This window comes from Dendrobium catenatum, unplaced genomic scaffold, assembly GCF_001605985.2.
Source record: "Dendrobium catenatum unplaced genomic scaffold, ASM160598v2 fragScaff_scaffold_334, whole genome shotgun sequence".
Lineage (NCBI taxonomy): Eukaryota > Viridiplantae > Streptophyta > Magnoliopsida > Asparagales > Orchidaceae > Dendrobium > Dendrobium catenatum.
The window spans coordinates 3,207,907-3,226,594 of record NW_021318796.1 but is presented as its reverse complement, the minus strand read 5'-3'; the positions used below and the strand labels follow the sequence as shown (position 1 = coordinate 3,226,594).

General features: G+C 31.4%; 1 protein-coding gene across 1 annotated transcript; it reads right to left on the bottom strand.

Annotated features, from left to right (window-relative positions):
- Positions 1-2,502: 2,502 nt before the first annotated feature.
- LOC110099961 (LOB domain-containing protein CRL1-like) lies at positions 2,503-3,248 on the bottom strand. Its single transcript, XM_020827303.2, has 2 exons — positions 2,970-3,248; positions 2,503-2,865 (listed from the first exon to the last, which is right to left on the bottom strand). Exons 1-2 carry the CDS (start codon positions 3,246-3,248, stop codon positions 2,503-2,505), a joined length of 642 nt encoding a protein of 213 aa, XP_020682962.1.
- Between the last annotated feature and the right edge of the window lie 15,440 nt (positions 3,249-18,688).

Below are 18,688 nucleotides of genomic sequence, written 5' to 3'. Positions count from 1 at the left end.
TATAGCTTTAAGAGAGCCAGCTTGGATGTGGTGAGCGATCTGCAGATTGTTCCGACTACCTCATTTGGCTACAAGCGATAGGAAGAATGTAGAAGAGATGAGTTTATGGATTAGGCTTGCAAGCTTACGCGTACGAGGGACAGCGCCCTCTGGTGGCTTCAACTTCTCTACAAATAATTAGAAGAGTTTATATATCTAACATGTGGCTGCCCTTACAACAGAGCTTGAGCATGTTCGAAAATCATAAGACCACATATAGATGCATATGCAGATACAACAAAGTCAGATATTGGAGGAGCTTCAAAGAATGCACAAGAACTTAGTGGAAAACAATTAGTATTGGAAGATGAGGAGAATGATGATATAGATTCTAACTAAACCATCTGTGTTTGTAAATTTTATGTTGAGTTTTTATTGTATAAGAACTAGACTTTAATCTTAGAAGTATTTTTAATAATTGTATAACATTTACTTTTGATTAAACGCGTAATTACTTTTTAATCAAAATTTTTCCAGATGTTGAAATATGAGGCTACTTTAATTTTTTTGATTGTATGTGATTGTAGAAATATTGTGTTGTACAATAATTGAGATAAGATTAGATTTTTTTTTGGGCTGTGCTGCATATTTCTAACAAAAAATCGTCAGAAATGATGATATGACAAGTTTATACAGTTTTTTTTTTCGGCGGGGGTGATCAGCCGGCAATTTCAGCGGAATATTCTACCTATAATTCAACACGAAAACATTATTTTTTCGCGTCTGTATCTACCGAAAATCCATCAGAAATCTTTTCGGCGAAAATTTTTCACCGTAGAATTTTTTTCGACGTACATTTTATTGTCAGAACATATTGAAATTCCGCAAGAAAGTTACTTTTTCGACGGATTTTCCACATTTTCTGACGGAAATTACCGCCAAAATTTGTCATTTTTCCTGTTGGCACAATGAGCATAATGAAGAACACTAATGTTTTTCCCCCTCCTCTACCTATAGGCACAATGAGCATAGTGAAGAACACTAATGTTTTTCCTCTAACTCCTTATCATGAAATCTAATCCTACCATTTTGTATCTATATGAAGCATGACTTTGATGAACCTTTATATTGTGATCTACAAAGTTAGATCTATGCTTTCATCTCTCTTTGTTATTTCTATGTATTTAGAGTAAATTCGTGCATTTACACACTTTCTGTTGTTGTGGGTTGACGATTTTTCTTGTTATGAGATAATTGAATTTATGTGGTAAAATAAATTGGTTTAGGACATTATAAATTAATTTTAGATCAAGATGTAAAACACTTGAGCTTAAAGAAGATCTTTTCTATTTTGCAAAGACAAAAAATAAGGTAACATAAAGTCTCAACAAGATGAAAAATATTATCTCGTAAATTAAAAAAAGGAGTAGTCTTATAATTAAAAAAAAGTGCTTTACATACATCTTGTACCTAACTCAGAATATCTTAGCCAAGATTTTTTCTTGAGTTAATTGTGAAAAAAAAAAATTATTATAGATAATATATTTGATGAATCTTTCCTCCTTTCAGATTTTCGTTTCAAATACCCAAATTTAAAAGACAAATATTACTTCTCACGTTCCCCCACAAAATCAAAACATTTTCAACTTATAAATACATACCTCATATATATATTAAATATTATTAGAACATATAAAAGACCATTTCTCCAAACTAATTGTCTCTCTCTTCACTCATGTTTGCTCATAATTTTTTTTAGAATAGGAGTATCTACCTGCTGTCGTCTCCTTCAGAGGTGCTTGGCAGGTTGACTAATCCCTCGACGAGCCCACTTGCAACTAGCCCCACAGTTTGGAATCGAATTCAAGATGAGAGGTTTCTAATCATGCTTGTCCACCAATCCAGCTAAATCCGATGGGGTTTGCTCATAATTTCATAATGCTGTTATATGTTGTTTATCGATTTTCTATTTGATGCGTTGGTGTCATTTTACCTAACAATTGATATATTCTGAAAAAACTGAAGTGTGCTCTTTTAAAACAGTAAGTGCATGTCAGCAAGCGTATCTGCTCATCGATCTGTAGATTCTCTGAACTACAATCACACACTTTGTACTTTCACCTGCAGAACTGAAATAAACCTAGTGCGTGGCATCTCAACCGCCAACTAGTTAAAAAAATCATTAAAATCATATACTGTACGAGATTTCATTGCTGTCTTATTTTATGTATTTCTCTTGAATCATCAATGCCAATAACTTAATCAATCATTTAGTGCGTGCCATTCCCTACTGTCCTCCATATGACAATGCACCAATCAATTTATTATATAATAATATGCCCAACTGTTCTTTCCTACTGTATATTTTGTTTATCAGAAGCTTAAGAAATGATAATCTTATTATTATTATTAATTAACTGTATATAGTACAAGGAAATGATCATATTAAAGAGAATGCACGATTTTCAAGAATGTAAAATATTATTATTCACTTATCAAGTTGCCAACAAAGTCTGCTACTCATCAAGAACGATGCAGATAGGCAAAGGCTATAGATTGAAGGTCCTCCAGGTCATGATAATTATAAGCAGCTCTCATTCCACAAAATGATTCATCTTCCACGCTCATAGAGATGAGATCTTCTTGAGACGAAGATTCACAGTTCATCATGTGATTTGAAACTGATGGTTGGTTTGTTCTTTCATCGATTGCCTGAGACATAATTAATCCCTGCACATCTTGCTGATATGATGCGTATCTATTGTAGGCTTTCCCAGCTTCTTGAGCTATGGAAGCTTCGGTTAAGCCTATAATATTATTATTACCAACCCCTTGAGCTGCTTGATGAGCCTTTAAAGAAGCAAGTTGTGCTTGCAAACTAACAACCTGCGAAGAAAATAATTCTTTAGCTGAAACAACATAGATACTATCTGAAAATGATTAAGATGATGATCAACATAGTATGATGCAGAGTAATTAATTATACTCACTTGCTGTTGCAGAGCAAAGATATGAGCAACACAGCCATAGATAGGGTCCTGGAGCCTAGCTTGGGCCTCATAGGAGATGGTCACGGCGGCCTCGGATCGATCGGTGACCGGAAGGTGCATCAGGAGCTTGGAGACATTGCTGGCGCCGAAGACCTTATGAATTGCAGCAAAATGTGAAGCTCCTTGTTCGTGGCAGAAGTAAGGGGCAAATACACAGCCTCTCACACACTTTCTTCTCAAGAACTTGCACGCTCCACAAGGAGAGCCAAGACCTGTCATTGTGCTTTCAAGTGTTTGTAATTGAATGCTTTTGCTTTACTCTCTCTCTCTCTTTGTTTTCTTGGAGGCTTAGGTGTTTCACCAAACGTTTACTTATAAGCACATGGTTGAAGGGGGGATGGATGATTTAGCATGGAATAATTAATTTAGAGTGGTCTCCCTAGTGGCCAACAAGCTTCATTATTTTAGCCATGTGGTGGCCCTTCTTCAACTCATCTCATGTAAATATACTAAATTGAGATTCCAATGAGAGGGCCTCAACAAAAGAGACGTAGCTAACACTGACCCAACCCATTTTTGTTTGTTTGGTGAAGCAGTTTTTTCTGATTTTTTTTTTAAAATTATAGTTAGGTGGCTTTATCCCGATTAATTATTTTGTGTGGATGCCGAAAGCCGTTCAGAGGCCAACCAGAATGTGTCATGCCACCCTTGCTCTGTACCACGCTCAGCACCGTTGCTCTATACTGCCGATGTGGTGCATTCTGGTTGGTCTCCGGACGACGTTCTACGTCTGATCTCTGCACAGAATAATTTCTCCGGTTTGTTCAGCTTGACTGTTGGTGTAAATTAGTCAGAATGATTTGTACGTTGGATGGGAAAAAGATTATTTGCAATGTGCAAGTTAGGTTAATTGTGCAAGTCTGGCTTATTTGAAGTAGACTAGGCTTGAATGTAATTCAAGAGACAAAAAAATGCATCAAATAGAAATAAAAACTGCATTAATATACATCTTAATTTTTTAATCTTAAAATATTTATTTAGTTTGTTGGAAAAAAATAAAAACAAGAGCTGCAGCTGATACTCATCTTGAATGAGGTGGGAACACTTTTTTTTTAATAATTTTAATTCAAATAAACAATATCATTAATAAATCGACGTTTTGTGCACTCCTCTAAGCAATAAATAGCTCATATTTCTATGCTACATTAACATATTATCTTTATTAGCAGCTCATTTTAATATATGTTGGTTGGGAGTTTTGGTTGTTAGTCAAGACGTCTTATGTTCGAAGCTTGCATATATGATGCATGCATGTGTGTGTGAATTTGTCTTTATTGAGATTCCATCTAATTGTTTAATAATTACTATCATAATAATTCTTCTACAAAACTTACATTAAGGATTCACATACATATTATAAACTTATTTATGTAATATCTAACACCTGTATTCTTATATTTACTTATATTATTTTAATTTCCACATTACATTCAAAATAAATTTATGATAATATGTACTTTATATTAACTAAGTTAAAATTAGTGATATTTTATTATTTTTATTTAATTTAAATATTTAAGTTGTATATAAATAAATATAAATATTTATGCATCACATTCTTAAATACATAGAATTTGTCATATTTATATAAATCACTTAATTTTTTTTTATATATCACAATAAGATGATGTTAAGATGATATAAATAATTAAAAAATAGAATAATACATTAATAATCATAAAAAATTAATTGACATTTATGTATATATATTAATTTATCATATTTTATGTTTTATTTGGAAAAACTTTCTTACTGCTATGTAAAATTATTATAGAGAAAGTAATTTTTTAAAGTTATTGAAGAAATCAACTTTTTAGTGCAAATTTTTTTAAAAGCAACGGAAAAAATAATGATCAAATAGAAATTGTGGTTGCGGTATGAGAAGCAAACGAATAAAAAATTTGTCCCAAACGAAACCTTACTCATATGTCTTTGTTGGCAGCTTAATTTGAAAAGTATATATATAATGAAAAATTTAACTTAGATGAAAGCCTCAAACCTTCCAAGTTTTTAGTAAGTTGGGAAAATTAAAAGAAAAGAGGAAGAAAACCTAAATTAATTGCACCAACATATTACTGCACTACGCACAAAGAGCCATGAATCGCCGCTTCCAAGCTCCAAAAGCACTTATTTTATTTATTTAATATTTTCTATGTCATATTTTTGATGAGGTGACCACCTATTATGTTGTTTTTAGTTTAAAAGAGGAATAATTTAAAACTTTATGAAAATTTTTGGAAGGCTTCCTTTGATTGATTGATGGTAGACTTGAGCTTTCACAAGTGGACCCACCCAATTTGATTTCAATGACTAAAAATTGAATTTTCTTAAGCAAATTTACTAATAATTAATAACTAGCACTATTGAAATTGTAACTTGTAAATATAGATTATCTAAGAATATGACAACTAAAAAAATGGCTAGTGATATTTTTAATTTTTTATGTAATTTATTAAAAACTTTGTACTAATATTAATATTTTTCTTAAAATTTTCACAATTTCTAATAATATATAGTTATGCAAATATCCTTAATGTACTTAGCTAAACAAAAATGAAATCTTTATTTCAAAAAGATATGAAAAAATTATGTTGTTTTTTTTTTAATTTTGAATAATACTTTATTTGTAATCATACCATATAATTTAACAAATATTTCAATATCACACACACACACACATATTATTGATGTATCAGGGTATAATTTAATTTGAGAAATCTCTAATCATATTTCTATGGAGTGCTCTTTAAGCAAAAATTTCAAACTTTGTAAACCACAATAATGATCATTAGATACCACATTGATCATGAGATGAGATGACACCATAGGTCAAGTCAAGAGAAATACTGTGGAAGAGTTTTATTCCCCAGATGCCTCTTAACCTATAGGAAGAACTCAACAAAAGGTGATCTCGTTGGTTCTTCATGAGGATTAGCAAAATCATATTTCTATGGAGTGCTCTTTAAATAAAAAAATTCAAACTTTGTAAACCACAATAATTATCGTTAGATATATACCACAATGATCACGAGATGAGATGGCACCAGAGATCGAGTCAAGAGATGGCACCAGAAATCGAGTCAAGAGAAATTGTGAGGAAGAGTTTTATTCCCCAGATGCTTCCTGGCCTATGGGAAGAACTCAACAAAAGGTGATCTCGTTGGTTCTTCATGAGGATTAGCAAATGGACTCAGAACGTTGATCTTTTAGTGAATGTCCACTTGCACCTAGCTATAATGTGGAGTTCATTTCTACACCACAGGCTTCATGATCTGTTTTACTAAAAGATTCATTTTACTCTAGCTTCTTTATTTGGGAAACCTCTACTTATTGATGCCCCTACTATTGCACAAATAACGCCTTCGATTGCTATAGTGCTTATTAACGTTGATTTTACCCAGCAATCTTCTAATAATATATGAATTAATTCTAAGAATTGTATTTATATGCAAAAATTGATGGTTGAAAGGGATCTAGTATTTTGTGCTAACTTTCATCGTTTTGGGCATGATGTCCCAATTTATAAATGAATTAAAAAAAAGATTAGTTGGCAAAAACACTATCAATAACATCCCATCATCAATGTAATCATATATTCTTCCTCAACTTGTACCACTTGACACTATGGCTTCATTTCCTTCTTTATCTTAATCACATAGTCAATCTCCTTCATAAAAAATCAATCTTTAAATAAACAAATTCAAGGTCATCAACAAGAACATGAATACACAATTTTCCTCAAAAGGAGTGACAAATGTCTACATTTTGTGTGTGTGTGTGTCCCCCTAAAATGATCCATTGCCTTGCCCACTACTACTAAAAATGCTACAACAGAAAGAAAAAAAAAATCTTTAGGGACCTTGATTCCAACCTAAGTTACAAAAATAATCAAAATACGCATTTAGCTAGCAAGAAGCCATGTCCAAAAAATTGAAGATGAAACATCCCCAAAGCCAAAGATAGATAGGTATGAAGAGCATTCTGGATAAAAGCACAATATCCTACAAAACAATACACAAAAAAAGTCAAAACAAAAGGACGAAATACTAGAAAAACAAACCTATTAAACCTCCTAGAATTCCTAATCACTAACACCAAAGGGAAACCCAGGAAGAGAAGTGTAATGAATAACATCAAGACTACCACCACCACCATCCATGAAAGTATCAAAAACATCAACCAAAATAAAATAAAGAACAACATCATCAATATTTAGGGAAGAAAAAAATTCCCAACATCAAGAAGCCAGGAGGAAACTCAGATCACATAAGCACCCATAAAGCAGTCCATAAATTCCCAACCAGAAGGGATCGATGCCAAAGCTCAAGGACCAAATTAGCAAAGGATCTAGAGAACCATAAGTAAAACAACTGAAGACTATAAATACTAGCAGGGGTGAGGCAATACCCAACATCAACATGAAGGCATAGAGAATCATTAGACTAAGAAACACATCTGGCCCATCTACACCCCAAAACCAACAAAACAAAACAAATAAGCTAAATATCAAAACTCCAACAACACCAGGAAAACCAAAGTCCACCATTAGGAAGCTGAGCAGAACCAACAACAAGATAACATAGCAGGAGAACCAACACCAAGGAGCTAACAAAAAGGCATCAGCACTAACAAAAGGATATCAGAAATAGGATAGCAACAAAGAATAGAGGTCGATCAATGGCTATTTTTTAATATTAGAAATACCCAAAATATCCATTTTGTTCATGCCCTTGAGAATTCCTAAGTAAGAATCAACGTTAAAGTGAAGTGTATACAATTAAAGAGTTGGCCCCTTCTTTGGCCACCCAATCGACACAAATATTTCCTTGATGCCAAATATGAGACATTCTAAAGTTAAGTTTGTGTTTATGCATTATAAATTGTGAAGATCAAAGCTTTCCAAGAAAAAAAAAATCAACCAAGCCTTGAAGATATTTGTCTGAGAATATCATGATTAATTTTAACATGAGTGTATCATAAAAGCTGATTAATTAATCATAGATTACACTAATCTTAATCTAAATCTACTAATCAAGAAACCTATCATATCCATATTTGGCTTAGGATATCCTAACCCAACGTTTATCCCTTTCATGCACCTACATATACATGAATTGACTTGGGCTATAAAAATCATTCATCCCCAACTAAGGCTTCGTTTGGAACAGCTTTAGACCGCTGTTTTTTTTTTATGCTTTCAAGAAATTTTTGTACTGAAAAGTAGCTTTACAAAACAATAAGAAAGCCATCCAAAATGAAGCCTAGGCCTCTAATTTTCAAACTAAATATACCACATTGTTGTTGCCAATATTATAAATAAGAACATTGATGGTCACATATCAATAGTTTTAATGAGCAAGATTATGATATTTACTGAAATAATGTTCATTGCTTATCAAATAAATTGAATATAAATATTAGACAATGCCCAAATAATTATATTTGGACAAACTTCTCTCTAAAAGGAATATTTAGAGGCAAATGAAATACAAATTATTGGAGTATTCGAGACAAAGATTCAAAAAAGTTTGAGCCTTCAAAGTAATAGTTCTCAGAGAAGGGGCGGTCACTATAATTACCATCTGTTATGAGTTATCTCTAGTGTAATTATATCCTATTTTTTTTATCATTGTAACTAATTTGAAATTAATGACCGATAGACCAGATTTAATAATATTCTTATAATTACGTACGTAATTGGATGATCATTAATTAACTTATTATCTTAATCATTGGTATATAATTTGTTTAAAATGCTAATTTGCATTTACTTAATTAAGTAATTAATTTTTTTATTCTTATTTAATATCTAATGATTAAATTAGACCTACATAATTAAAAGTTTTATTTAATTAATTTGCTGATGCCTCCAATTTATAAATATAATTAATTATTAATCTATTATGACACTAATTAAATTCTCAAAATCCTAATTAATACTTCCACTAATTTCTTTTATATAAACTCTTAGATTTCATTATTAATATTTTTTAAAAATTTTAATACTAAAAAAACTATTTAAAAAAAATAATAAATAGTCTCAACAAAAATCTTAAGGAGACACTCTTCCTTAAAAATCATTCCTTCTTCAGAAAAGAAAAATCCATCCATTTATTCAAATTATTTATAAGAAAAAAATTGAATAAATAAATAAATTTGAATGCATTTTTTTATTAGAACGTAAATCTCTTTGGCCGGCGAGCCATTAAAGTGAAAAGGAAGAAAAAGAACAAAGTTTTTGCACGCTGTAGTGTGAGGTTCTCTTAGGGATTCTCTTCCACGTGGGCCAACGTGTTTCATGAGCTTTGACATCACCATATTGCAACCCATAGGTTTTTTTACGGATCTCGGAGTGATTACAAAATATAATTTATTTATATATTCCACGTAAGCATGGCTGGCCACGGTCCGAAGAGACCAAATGAAGTGGGGGTTGGGAATGGACGGAACACTAAAAAGAAGAGTTAGATGCAGAGGACCGTTAAAGTTTGTGCAAACTTAAAAAGGTCAACTTTGAGCTTTATTTTAATTCAAAATTATATTGAACCATGAATTATTTGGTATAATTTTTTTATCATGTAATTATAATTTTGTTGGCTATTATTTGTTACTTTTAAAAAAATTATGTTATGAAACTATTTTTTATAATTGCTTCCAAGAAAAACATTTTACCTACAATAATTTTACAATCATAATTACAAAAAATTATAACGGTTCAAAAAAGTCTTTAATAAAACATATACAACAACAACAACAACAACAACATCAAGCCTTTATCCCACTACGTGGGGTCGGCTACATGAATCCTTTTTCTCCATTGTGTCCTATTAAAAGTCAAATTCTCGTTTAAATCTAATGAATGCATATAATGATTAAAAATATAATCCAAAATAAATGCATTTATAGTTAATTTTCGGTACAAGCATTGCAACGCTGTATGTTGGTTGTATGTTGGAGTGTTGCACTATTTCAGGTTTTCTGGCGATATATAGCTCAGTGCCACAGCGTTATAGGCTACAACGCCACAACGCTCCAAACCCGTGTGTCGCAGCGCATCAGGCAGGATAATTTTCTTTTATTTTTAATGCTTTACTTGAAGGGTTGCGTCTATATGTATGTCGCTTTATTATGTCAGAGTTGAGAATGAAGTGTGAAGTGAAAAAAAATAATGAGAGAGGTGAGAGAAGAAAGATTCATACAATTTCTCTCATTTTCAAAGTGAATATCTTGTTTTGTTGTGTTTCCGTGATTTTTTTCCTAATTTTCAATTTTTCTACATTAAATTCTAGTGTTCATTTTTCATTGCTTTCTTTTCTTATTTGTTGCATTGCGTGTGATTTTATTCCCCAACATTAACATATTAAGACTTATACTTTCAAAATTATGATAATTTGAATAATTTAGCATAGAAAGAGCTGATTTCTTGCATTTTGCAAAAACATATATATAATGTTAATTTTTTTTTATTTTGTTTGGGAGAAATGAGGGATAATGTTAATTATATATTCATGGAATCGCTCTCATCCAGCTTCAATATTGACAGAGCAATCAATACTGTTCACCAGCTCATCTTTGAAATTTGAAGCTTGACCGAGTATTTAATGTGTCTTGTTTCATATTTCCTGTAATTATAATCATTAATTATTCTAATTGCACACTGCCGTAACAAATAATTAATGATAGAAAATCGAAGCTGAACTATTAATTAAGAAGTAACATAAATTTTATTCAGCTCCAAAAATCTTGTAATGATGACCCAAATCTTCAATTCAGAGCAAATCCTCAAAGATTATTTAGTCGTCTTCACCAAAAAAAATAATGCTCAAGGAAGTTGATTCGTATAACATTCATCATATTAAAAAAACGATTAGGACATCTTAAGGACTATTTTTTCATTAAGATTTCTTCATTGATTAATTAAGCTTCTCCTTCTCCCCCAAATATGCAGCTACCATTGACACATAATCGACAAAGAAAATAAAAGAAATCAATGCTGATAGGAAAATAAACGAAATATTCCTCGGAGATGATATTCTCAAAAAGTTTTTTTTTTTTTAATATTTTATGTCTCGCACGGCTCAGCAAATAGTTTATAATTGTACTGATTGTTGTCTTATAAAATAGAAAAAAAAAAAGAGCTAAATTAAAAACTCAGTGAAGAATTCTCCCAACTGTTCAGAATGTATACTACTATACTGCATTATTCTGAGTCTTTTATTTCAGATCAGCTATTAATTCCCTCTCAATCTCTCCATGCATGCACCCTAATCCACCAGTAAGTTAACGGCGGCAATTCCGCAGGAGTATTCGCCGCCGGTACGCCCGCTACTTTTTCCGACGTATATATTACCTCCGAAAGTCCGACGGTAATAGCAGATTTTGCTATAGCCTCTATTAATTCTCTCTTGCAGAAATCGCAGGATCCGATAGAACTAGAAATCACGCGATCATCCTCAACAGAAATAGTTATAAATCATTGAAGGCAAAGGAACAAGCACAGCACAGGGAAGCTCAATTTCTGGGTGGTCAAATTTGGCTTGTTTTGGTTCAGATTTCTACTCTATAGATTTATATATGTAAACACAGCAACAGCTGCCTATATTTATTCTAGGAAGACCGGTCAAGCCGACAGATATGTCACGTGCGGGCCACCACACATGTGTGTGGGTGATTAGCTATATGATCCTACCCCACCTGAGAGCTTAGATCAACCTAAACCCGTTTATATAAATGATAAATATTGAGTAAATTATAAGCGTGGGAGAGTTTTCTTGCACTCATTAAAGCTAAAGCAGTCAGTCAGAGAGTCCAGTGTCTACGTACCAACTGTATAAAATCTAGGAGAATCATAGGCAGCTGGAAGCTTCAGTTGCAGTGTCCATGTTGATTAACAGTAGCTGAAGATCACCATAGATATGTTTACGAATATAGGAAGAAGAAGGGTTAACAACGACCCTATTACCTCAAGTTAGGTTAATGTCATTGTCTTTCCAAGCATGGCTTTGCATGGAACCTTTGACTGAAAGAAAGCTCTCTTAGAGATCGTTAGTTGCTTGCAGAGAGATAAATATATATATATTAAAACATAGTGATTTGCTTTTCAGAGATAAGAAGAAATGAAAGTAGGGTCATATAATTTTTTTAAGAAAATTTGAAAGTATTTTATAGATTTTAATTAAGATTAATGAATTTAATTTAATTAGTAATTAGTAATGTCTTCAAGGAAATATAACATATTCAAGAAGGATGTTTTCAGATTGTATGATGGAGTGTCATTATTTTGTTAAAAATGATATGTATGCCTTCTCCATAAGTCTATAAATATACTATATTTCTACTTGTATAGAAGTTTTTTTTTTTTTTAAGAGAATTCTCAAACTTAGAGGGATTTTCATAGCCTTCTTAGCCATCAATAGGCATTCATAAAATTTGCTCAACATTGATACCAACAATCATCATCCATCATCTGACAGTTGTCATTAACCAACACTCATATTCACTATCAACACCGTGTGATTATAATCATCAACTAAAAATGACTCCCATCATCACCACTACATAGTACTAATCATCCATCAAAGTTTGAGTTCCGTCAATTATCGATTCCCAATGGAAACCTTCCTATTTAGCCTATCTCTATTGCAATCAAAAGAATGACAAAATTGGTTACCAACATTTGCATTGACATCATTGATAGTTCATCACACAATGCCTATAAATCATCGATATTCAAAGTCTGGTAGACATCAATGTCTAATGCATTCTTTCTAAATCGATTATTTAAGTCCCCTCTCATATCAGCAAAATGATATAAATGATTATCAATTTTCACCCAACTTTCAATATTTTGAATCATATGCCATTTTAATTTTTCTACAATCAACATATCTAACATAGTACATCCACTAATATTCGACATTTTAATATTAATCACTCAGTGTCATGCTCTACAATCTAATGAAAGGATTTGATTACTTAAACCTATAGTTACTACTCAATAATCACAAAAACAATTAGAGATGCTACACAATCCGAACAATAAAAGTAATATAAACACATTCTTTCATCAAAAGATATATACAATAATTGAGCTAGCCAATAATCCATACATCAAAATCATAAAATTGGATCATAAAATGGAACCTTAAAACTTAAACTCAGAAGATTTGGCTTTTGCAATTTTCTACACTGCTGAGCCTTCACTTTTTCCTGAGATGTTAGAAATAATGAAATGAGCACAACTAACTTAGTAGACTTCCTCCCTTAATCATTACAAATATCAATATCCAATTCAAATATTAAATAAAAAATGTTTAAAGAAAATATAAAGACTTACATTTTTTTTTTACATTGAGTAATTAAAGTGCAAACAAAATAAAAGTTACGAGGGTTTCAATGTATACTTGATTTTAGAGTTATCACTTATATTCATACAACCACCCTCAGAGAGGTTTCTCAGACACAATATTCAACATTTATTCTTAGATATTTGCTTGCACTTCACATTCACTTTTCATCAGAATTCAAACAGAGGTTTAGAGTTTACTAATGCTTAATTTAAAACATTACTTAAATTTATTTCATTAGAGTATTAACATATGTAATGCAAAAATTATAATACACATATTCTGATACATACTTATAACTCTACTTTCACTTATGCCTCCCTTTAATTTCCCTCACTTGTATAGAGCAAGTGGGGGTTAAAATTAGAACATGGTAGTACCATATAACCTCTCACACCCGCTTTCACCAAGTGAGGCCAAAATCCCTCCCACGTCCACACTAAGCAGATAGATGAGGCTAGAATAGAATATATTTGAGCCCTTATAACATATCAGAGAGTTTATAACATATCAGAGAGTGTGCTTTTCTATGTATCATTATATCTTCAATGTCATGTTCTACATAATGCAAATGTAATGCAATAATAGTTATGTTAGAAAATTTAATATAATGCCCAGATAATGCATGTATTATTGGTAAAAAGTCACATTGCTTGTTTAAAAATATACTTACTGGGTTTTTTTTTTTAATTTTTAATTTCAGAGGGACTTTTACTTGAACATGTTATTAAAATTGCTAGAAAATCCTAAATTCAATTATATACTAAAAAATTCACATGGGAAAAACTAACCAATGATACTTTCATATAGCCAAAATGCTTGGAATAATGGATACAATAACATATTAATAGTTACATGGTGAATTTTTTTTAGAAATTTAGAAATATATATATTCATTCATAACTTTTTATAAACTCATTGAAATTGAAATAAGAGATAGATGTTTAGGAGTCTATCTTGTGCTCTACAATATCCTGAATAGGCCCGTCAAATAAATCTTGAGTTTTGGCCTCCGAACTCTCTCTCCTTAATTCTCCTCTCTTTTCCTTCTTTCCCTTTCTTGTCTGGCAAGGTGGCTAGAATGGGATTAGTTTAATGGTTTAAGATATTTTAATATTTAAAACCATGAACTTGAGATAGCACTGCGGTGCTCAACTTTCTAACATCGTTGTATCCCAGAATCTCACTAGTGGAAGACTCGGCGGCGCCACTCAATGCCGCAAAGCACACTATGTTATCACATTTTCTTGCAAGAGAGCTTAATTCCACTGTACTGCTAATCCCAACGTCGTGGCGCCCACAAAGCAATTTTGCTAACTTGGAATTTTACTTCTTCAATCTACTTCTTGACTTATTCAAGATTTCTTTAAATACTTTAAGACTTATAAATGAAAATTAAATTAATATTAATGATCCTCAATAGAAATTATCTATTGACGATGGATATTACACTTAGTCTCTCTACTATTAAGAGAATGACCATTTTGATCATTTATTATCTCATGATAACAAGTTTTATATCACATACTCCTACTATTACCATAGGAGAAATATTACTTAGCTTATGGTTATTATATTGTATCAATATCATCTTTATCAATAGAGAAGGGCATTCTTATTTATCATTGATACACATTATTAAAAATATTTCAATATAGCTAGGCTCTATAAAATTTTCACCTTATTAAGTTTTCCATGGAAAATATATCATATTAGTTCTATATTACACTAAATTATAAATATCCCAACACATGATAGTTTTTTTTTTAATCTATAAGAAGCATGTTTAGACTAAGGGCAACCCATGTTGTAGACTCCAAAGAACAATATTCATGTTAATGTATATATATGATTGTACTTATGTGGATCCTTCAATTTATAATTTGCCAATGTATTAGAAAAACCTCATTTCTTTTCTAGAATGGTGTAAAAAAATAAGGGTTGTTTTTTCTTGTTATTGAACAAGTAGCTGAAAGTCCTATTTGGACTGCAGTGTTGAGGCAATGCATATGTTGATGTCTAAGGAGTTACTATAGTTCACAAGATTTTGACCAAACTATCAATTCTATATGCTTCCTTTATAGAGAAGAAAATTCATAAGACACAATAAATAGAATGACATATCTACATTTGAATACTTTAGGGCAACATAATCTAAAAAGTATTTTTAGAGCACCCTCATACATTCAAAAGCCCCAGAGAGCACCTAGTATTAGACACGATCCTTATTAAAAATTCTTCAATAAGACTCCATAATATATGACATGAGCCTCACTAAAAATTCCCAAATAAGGATATACCATTCAAAGAACTCTTTAATGTATTAAGACAATGTTTTTATATATCCTTCTTATCTACATATTAATAGAGCTCGATTGGTGAAGGTTTTATTGATGCATATCTAAAGGACATTTTCTTTTGTATAAAAAAATCTCAGCCCAATTTTTTTTCATCTTATGCATGATTCTTGATTCAAGACCATCACATAAAAATATTACAAATCATGCTTTCCTCTATCATGTATTTATGACCACCCATTTGAGGATGTTTAAGAAGTTATCTCCTCTTGCCAAGCTAAGGCTCAACCTCTACCTCTGTTGACAATAACTTTTAATTTACAAATCATTAAGAGGGCAAGATTATAAATAGTCTATATATTTCAAACTCTCCCAAAGAGTCCATCAATATATAGACCAAAATAGGGCATAATACTCAACAAAAGTCTCTTTTTCAAAATTTTCAATGCATGGGAGTTTATCTTCATATGAACCCTGACAGGGTAGAAAAAAAAAAAATTAATTCAAAATTTTCCAAGTGAGACCATAAGCACATAGTCCACATGAGGGAAAGATAACATGAAATCTTACTTAAAAGTAACTCGGAGAGTTCTAAAATATATGAAACCCTAGGGTATCATGTAAATAGACAAAGATATATTTATTTAAAAATCTCTGAGAAGGCTTATTATCTCATTGATCACAAATAGGCATTTAGACAAATAAATTTCTCCCTCCCTATTTAATAGCTTTCATAAAGGCTTAGTAAATAAACCTTGTGAATTCAAGTAATAAACAAGATATTCATTTATCTAAAATGTCTTAAGAGGGCATGCTAATTTCTGAAGAACTTTGGTATTTTATAGCTATTCGGCTATGCCTCCCTTAGGATAATTGCTTATGTCTTTCAGAAGAAAAAAATGTAGCTTTGAAAGGAAATTGTGATATATTCTAAACTCTAAGTTGTCTATTATAGAATTTGAAAGATGGGAGGCAGCTAGAGAAAGTTTCTTCAAATTATTTTTGACATTTTTTTTGGAATATTTAAAAAAAAATTTAAAATGTTATAATCCATAATTTCTTTTTAAAACCTTGAAAAAATAATATTAGATGGAAAAAGTAGAAAATAAAATACTTAAAGCAACACATCTCTACAAAATTGTATGCCAAGCCAATGTGAGTTGAAGAATAGTCAACCTTGGCAGTTTGCAGTTGACCAAATTAGTTCAAGCATAAATAAATCTTTTTGAGCTTTTTTAGGCCAACTACAATTTTTTTTCTTCTTAATTTTAGATTCAATTTAATCACTTTTGGGAATTAATGAATCCTATGAAGCAATTTTGAGAATATATTTTTAAGCCGAATATTCTAGCAATTTACAACCTAAAATATGTTGACCCTATTAAAAATGAAATTATAATAGAGAGGAAATTACTTGTTCACAGCCTCAAAAGGATAACCTCATTGACCTCTGGGCAGATGTTGTGCCTTAGAATTTTCTCAAAATTTTAATTTTATATCTCAGATATTTTGAGACCCAAAGTTATCTTGAACTTGTAGTTTTTGCCATCTGAAATAGTTGGTAATTAATCTTTTCATCTCACAAAACATAACTTTGATATAATTGTTGGATCTCAAAGCACACAAATATTTAAGCCAAAAACTTTAAACATTTATTTCAAGATAATATGATTAGTCAACATAGAACAATTTGATGAGACAAACCTAATAATACCAAGAACGCCAAACTCTAAATCCAAGTGAGCCTAAATCAAACATTTTGAAGCACAATTGAAAACTTCCAAAGTGCATTTTGGGGTCAAATGTCTTTCAAAACTTACATGCTTGTAATCAAAATGTGCACCATGATGAGAAATTACTAAGATCACTCAATTATGAGTTCATTAAAGAACTAAAACATCAATGGGAAAAAAAGAAAAAAGAAAAGAAAAAAAACATGACCAAGCAAATATTTTCAAATTATTTGATACATTTTCTATTTTTTCTCAAAAATGATTAGAATACCCCATTAGAAATCTATAAATATGTATTATTTCTACAAATTCAGGGATGAGATCTTTCTTGAAGAGAATTTATAGATTTGGAGAAGTTCATAGCTCTAATTAGCTATTCCCAACATCAATGTCCATCACTAGTAATTAACTAATATTAATGTCCATCATCTTGACACATATTGATAGTCATCAATTGACATCTAATTAAACTCATCTTCTCGATCATATAATCTTCCCACATGTCAAAACAACCAACTGTTGACTGACATCTAACATCCTTTAATCTACATATGCCTAATACAAATCAACAACCGCATCAACCATTCGTCAGCCACCGCATGGCTAATAATGCCATCCTTCTAAATCACTTGGCTTTCCCTATTATAAATAAAAAAAAGACTTAGTCGATCAGTAATCATCATTCAACTTTCAATATTCCCCATTGAGCAATAGCAAACATCTAACATTTGTCAAACATCAGTGTTTGACGCCTAAGACAATATATTCTCACTCTATCTTCGCAAATTTTACATCACACACAACATTTCTTTATCTTAGCAATAATACAACTTCTAACAAGGTGTACCTATACATTATTCAGATTTAATTAAAATACTACATTTATATATTATGTTCCGTACACCTTATTTTTCTTATATTTAAAATGCCGCATACATATAAATTGGTTGTTAAAATGTTCATTTTTCAAAATTAAAATAATAATAATAATATTCTGCATATCTTATATTATTTGCTTACAAATTTGTTAGCGACTTCTCGCCCATAGAACTGATATATAATGCTAAAACTTCATCTCCTTCCTTACTCATCCTTGTCATCATCGGAGCAACGGCGGTTTTCCGAGCGGAGAAGGGGACAGACAAAGCCATGAGAGCGGCGTTGCCGGATGGTCCAGCGACAAGCCTCGCATCCCCTCGCTTTCACGCCCGTGTGGCCTTTTAGTTTAGTTGCCTTTAGATCATAGCGACGCAGATGTTTTTGTCTTGCTTAGCAGGCAGATT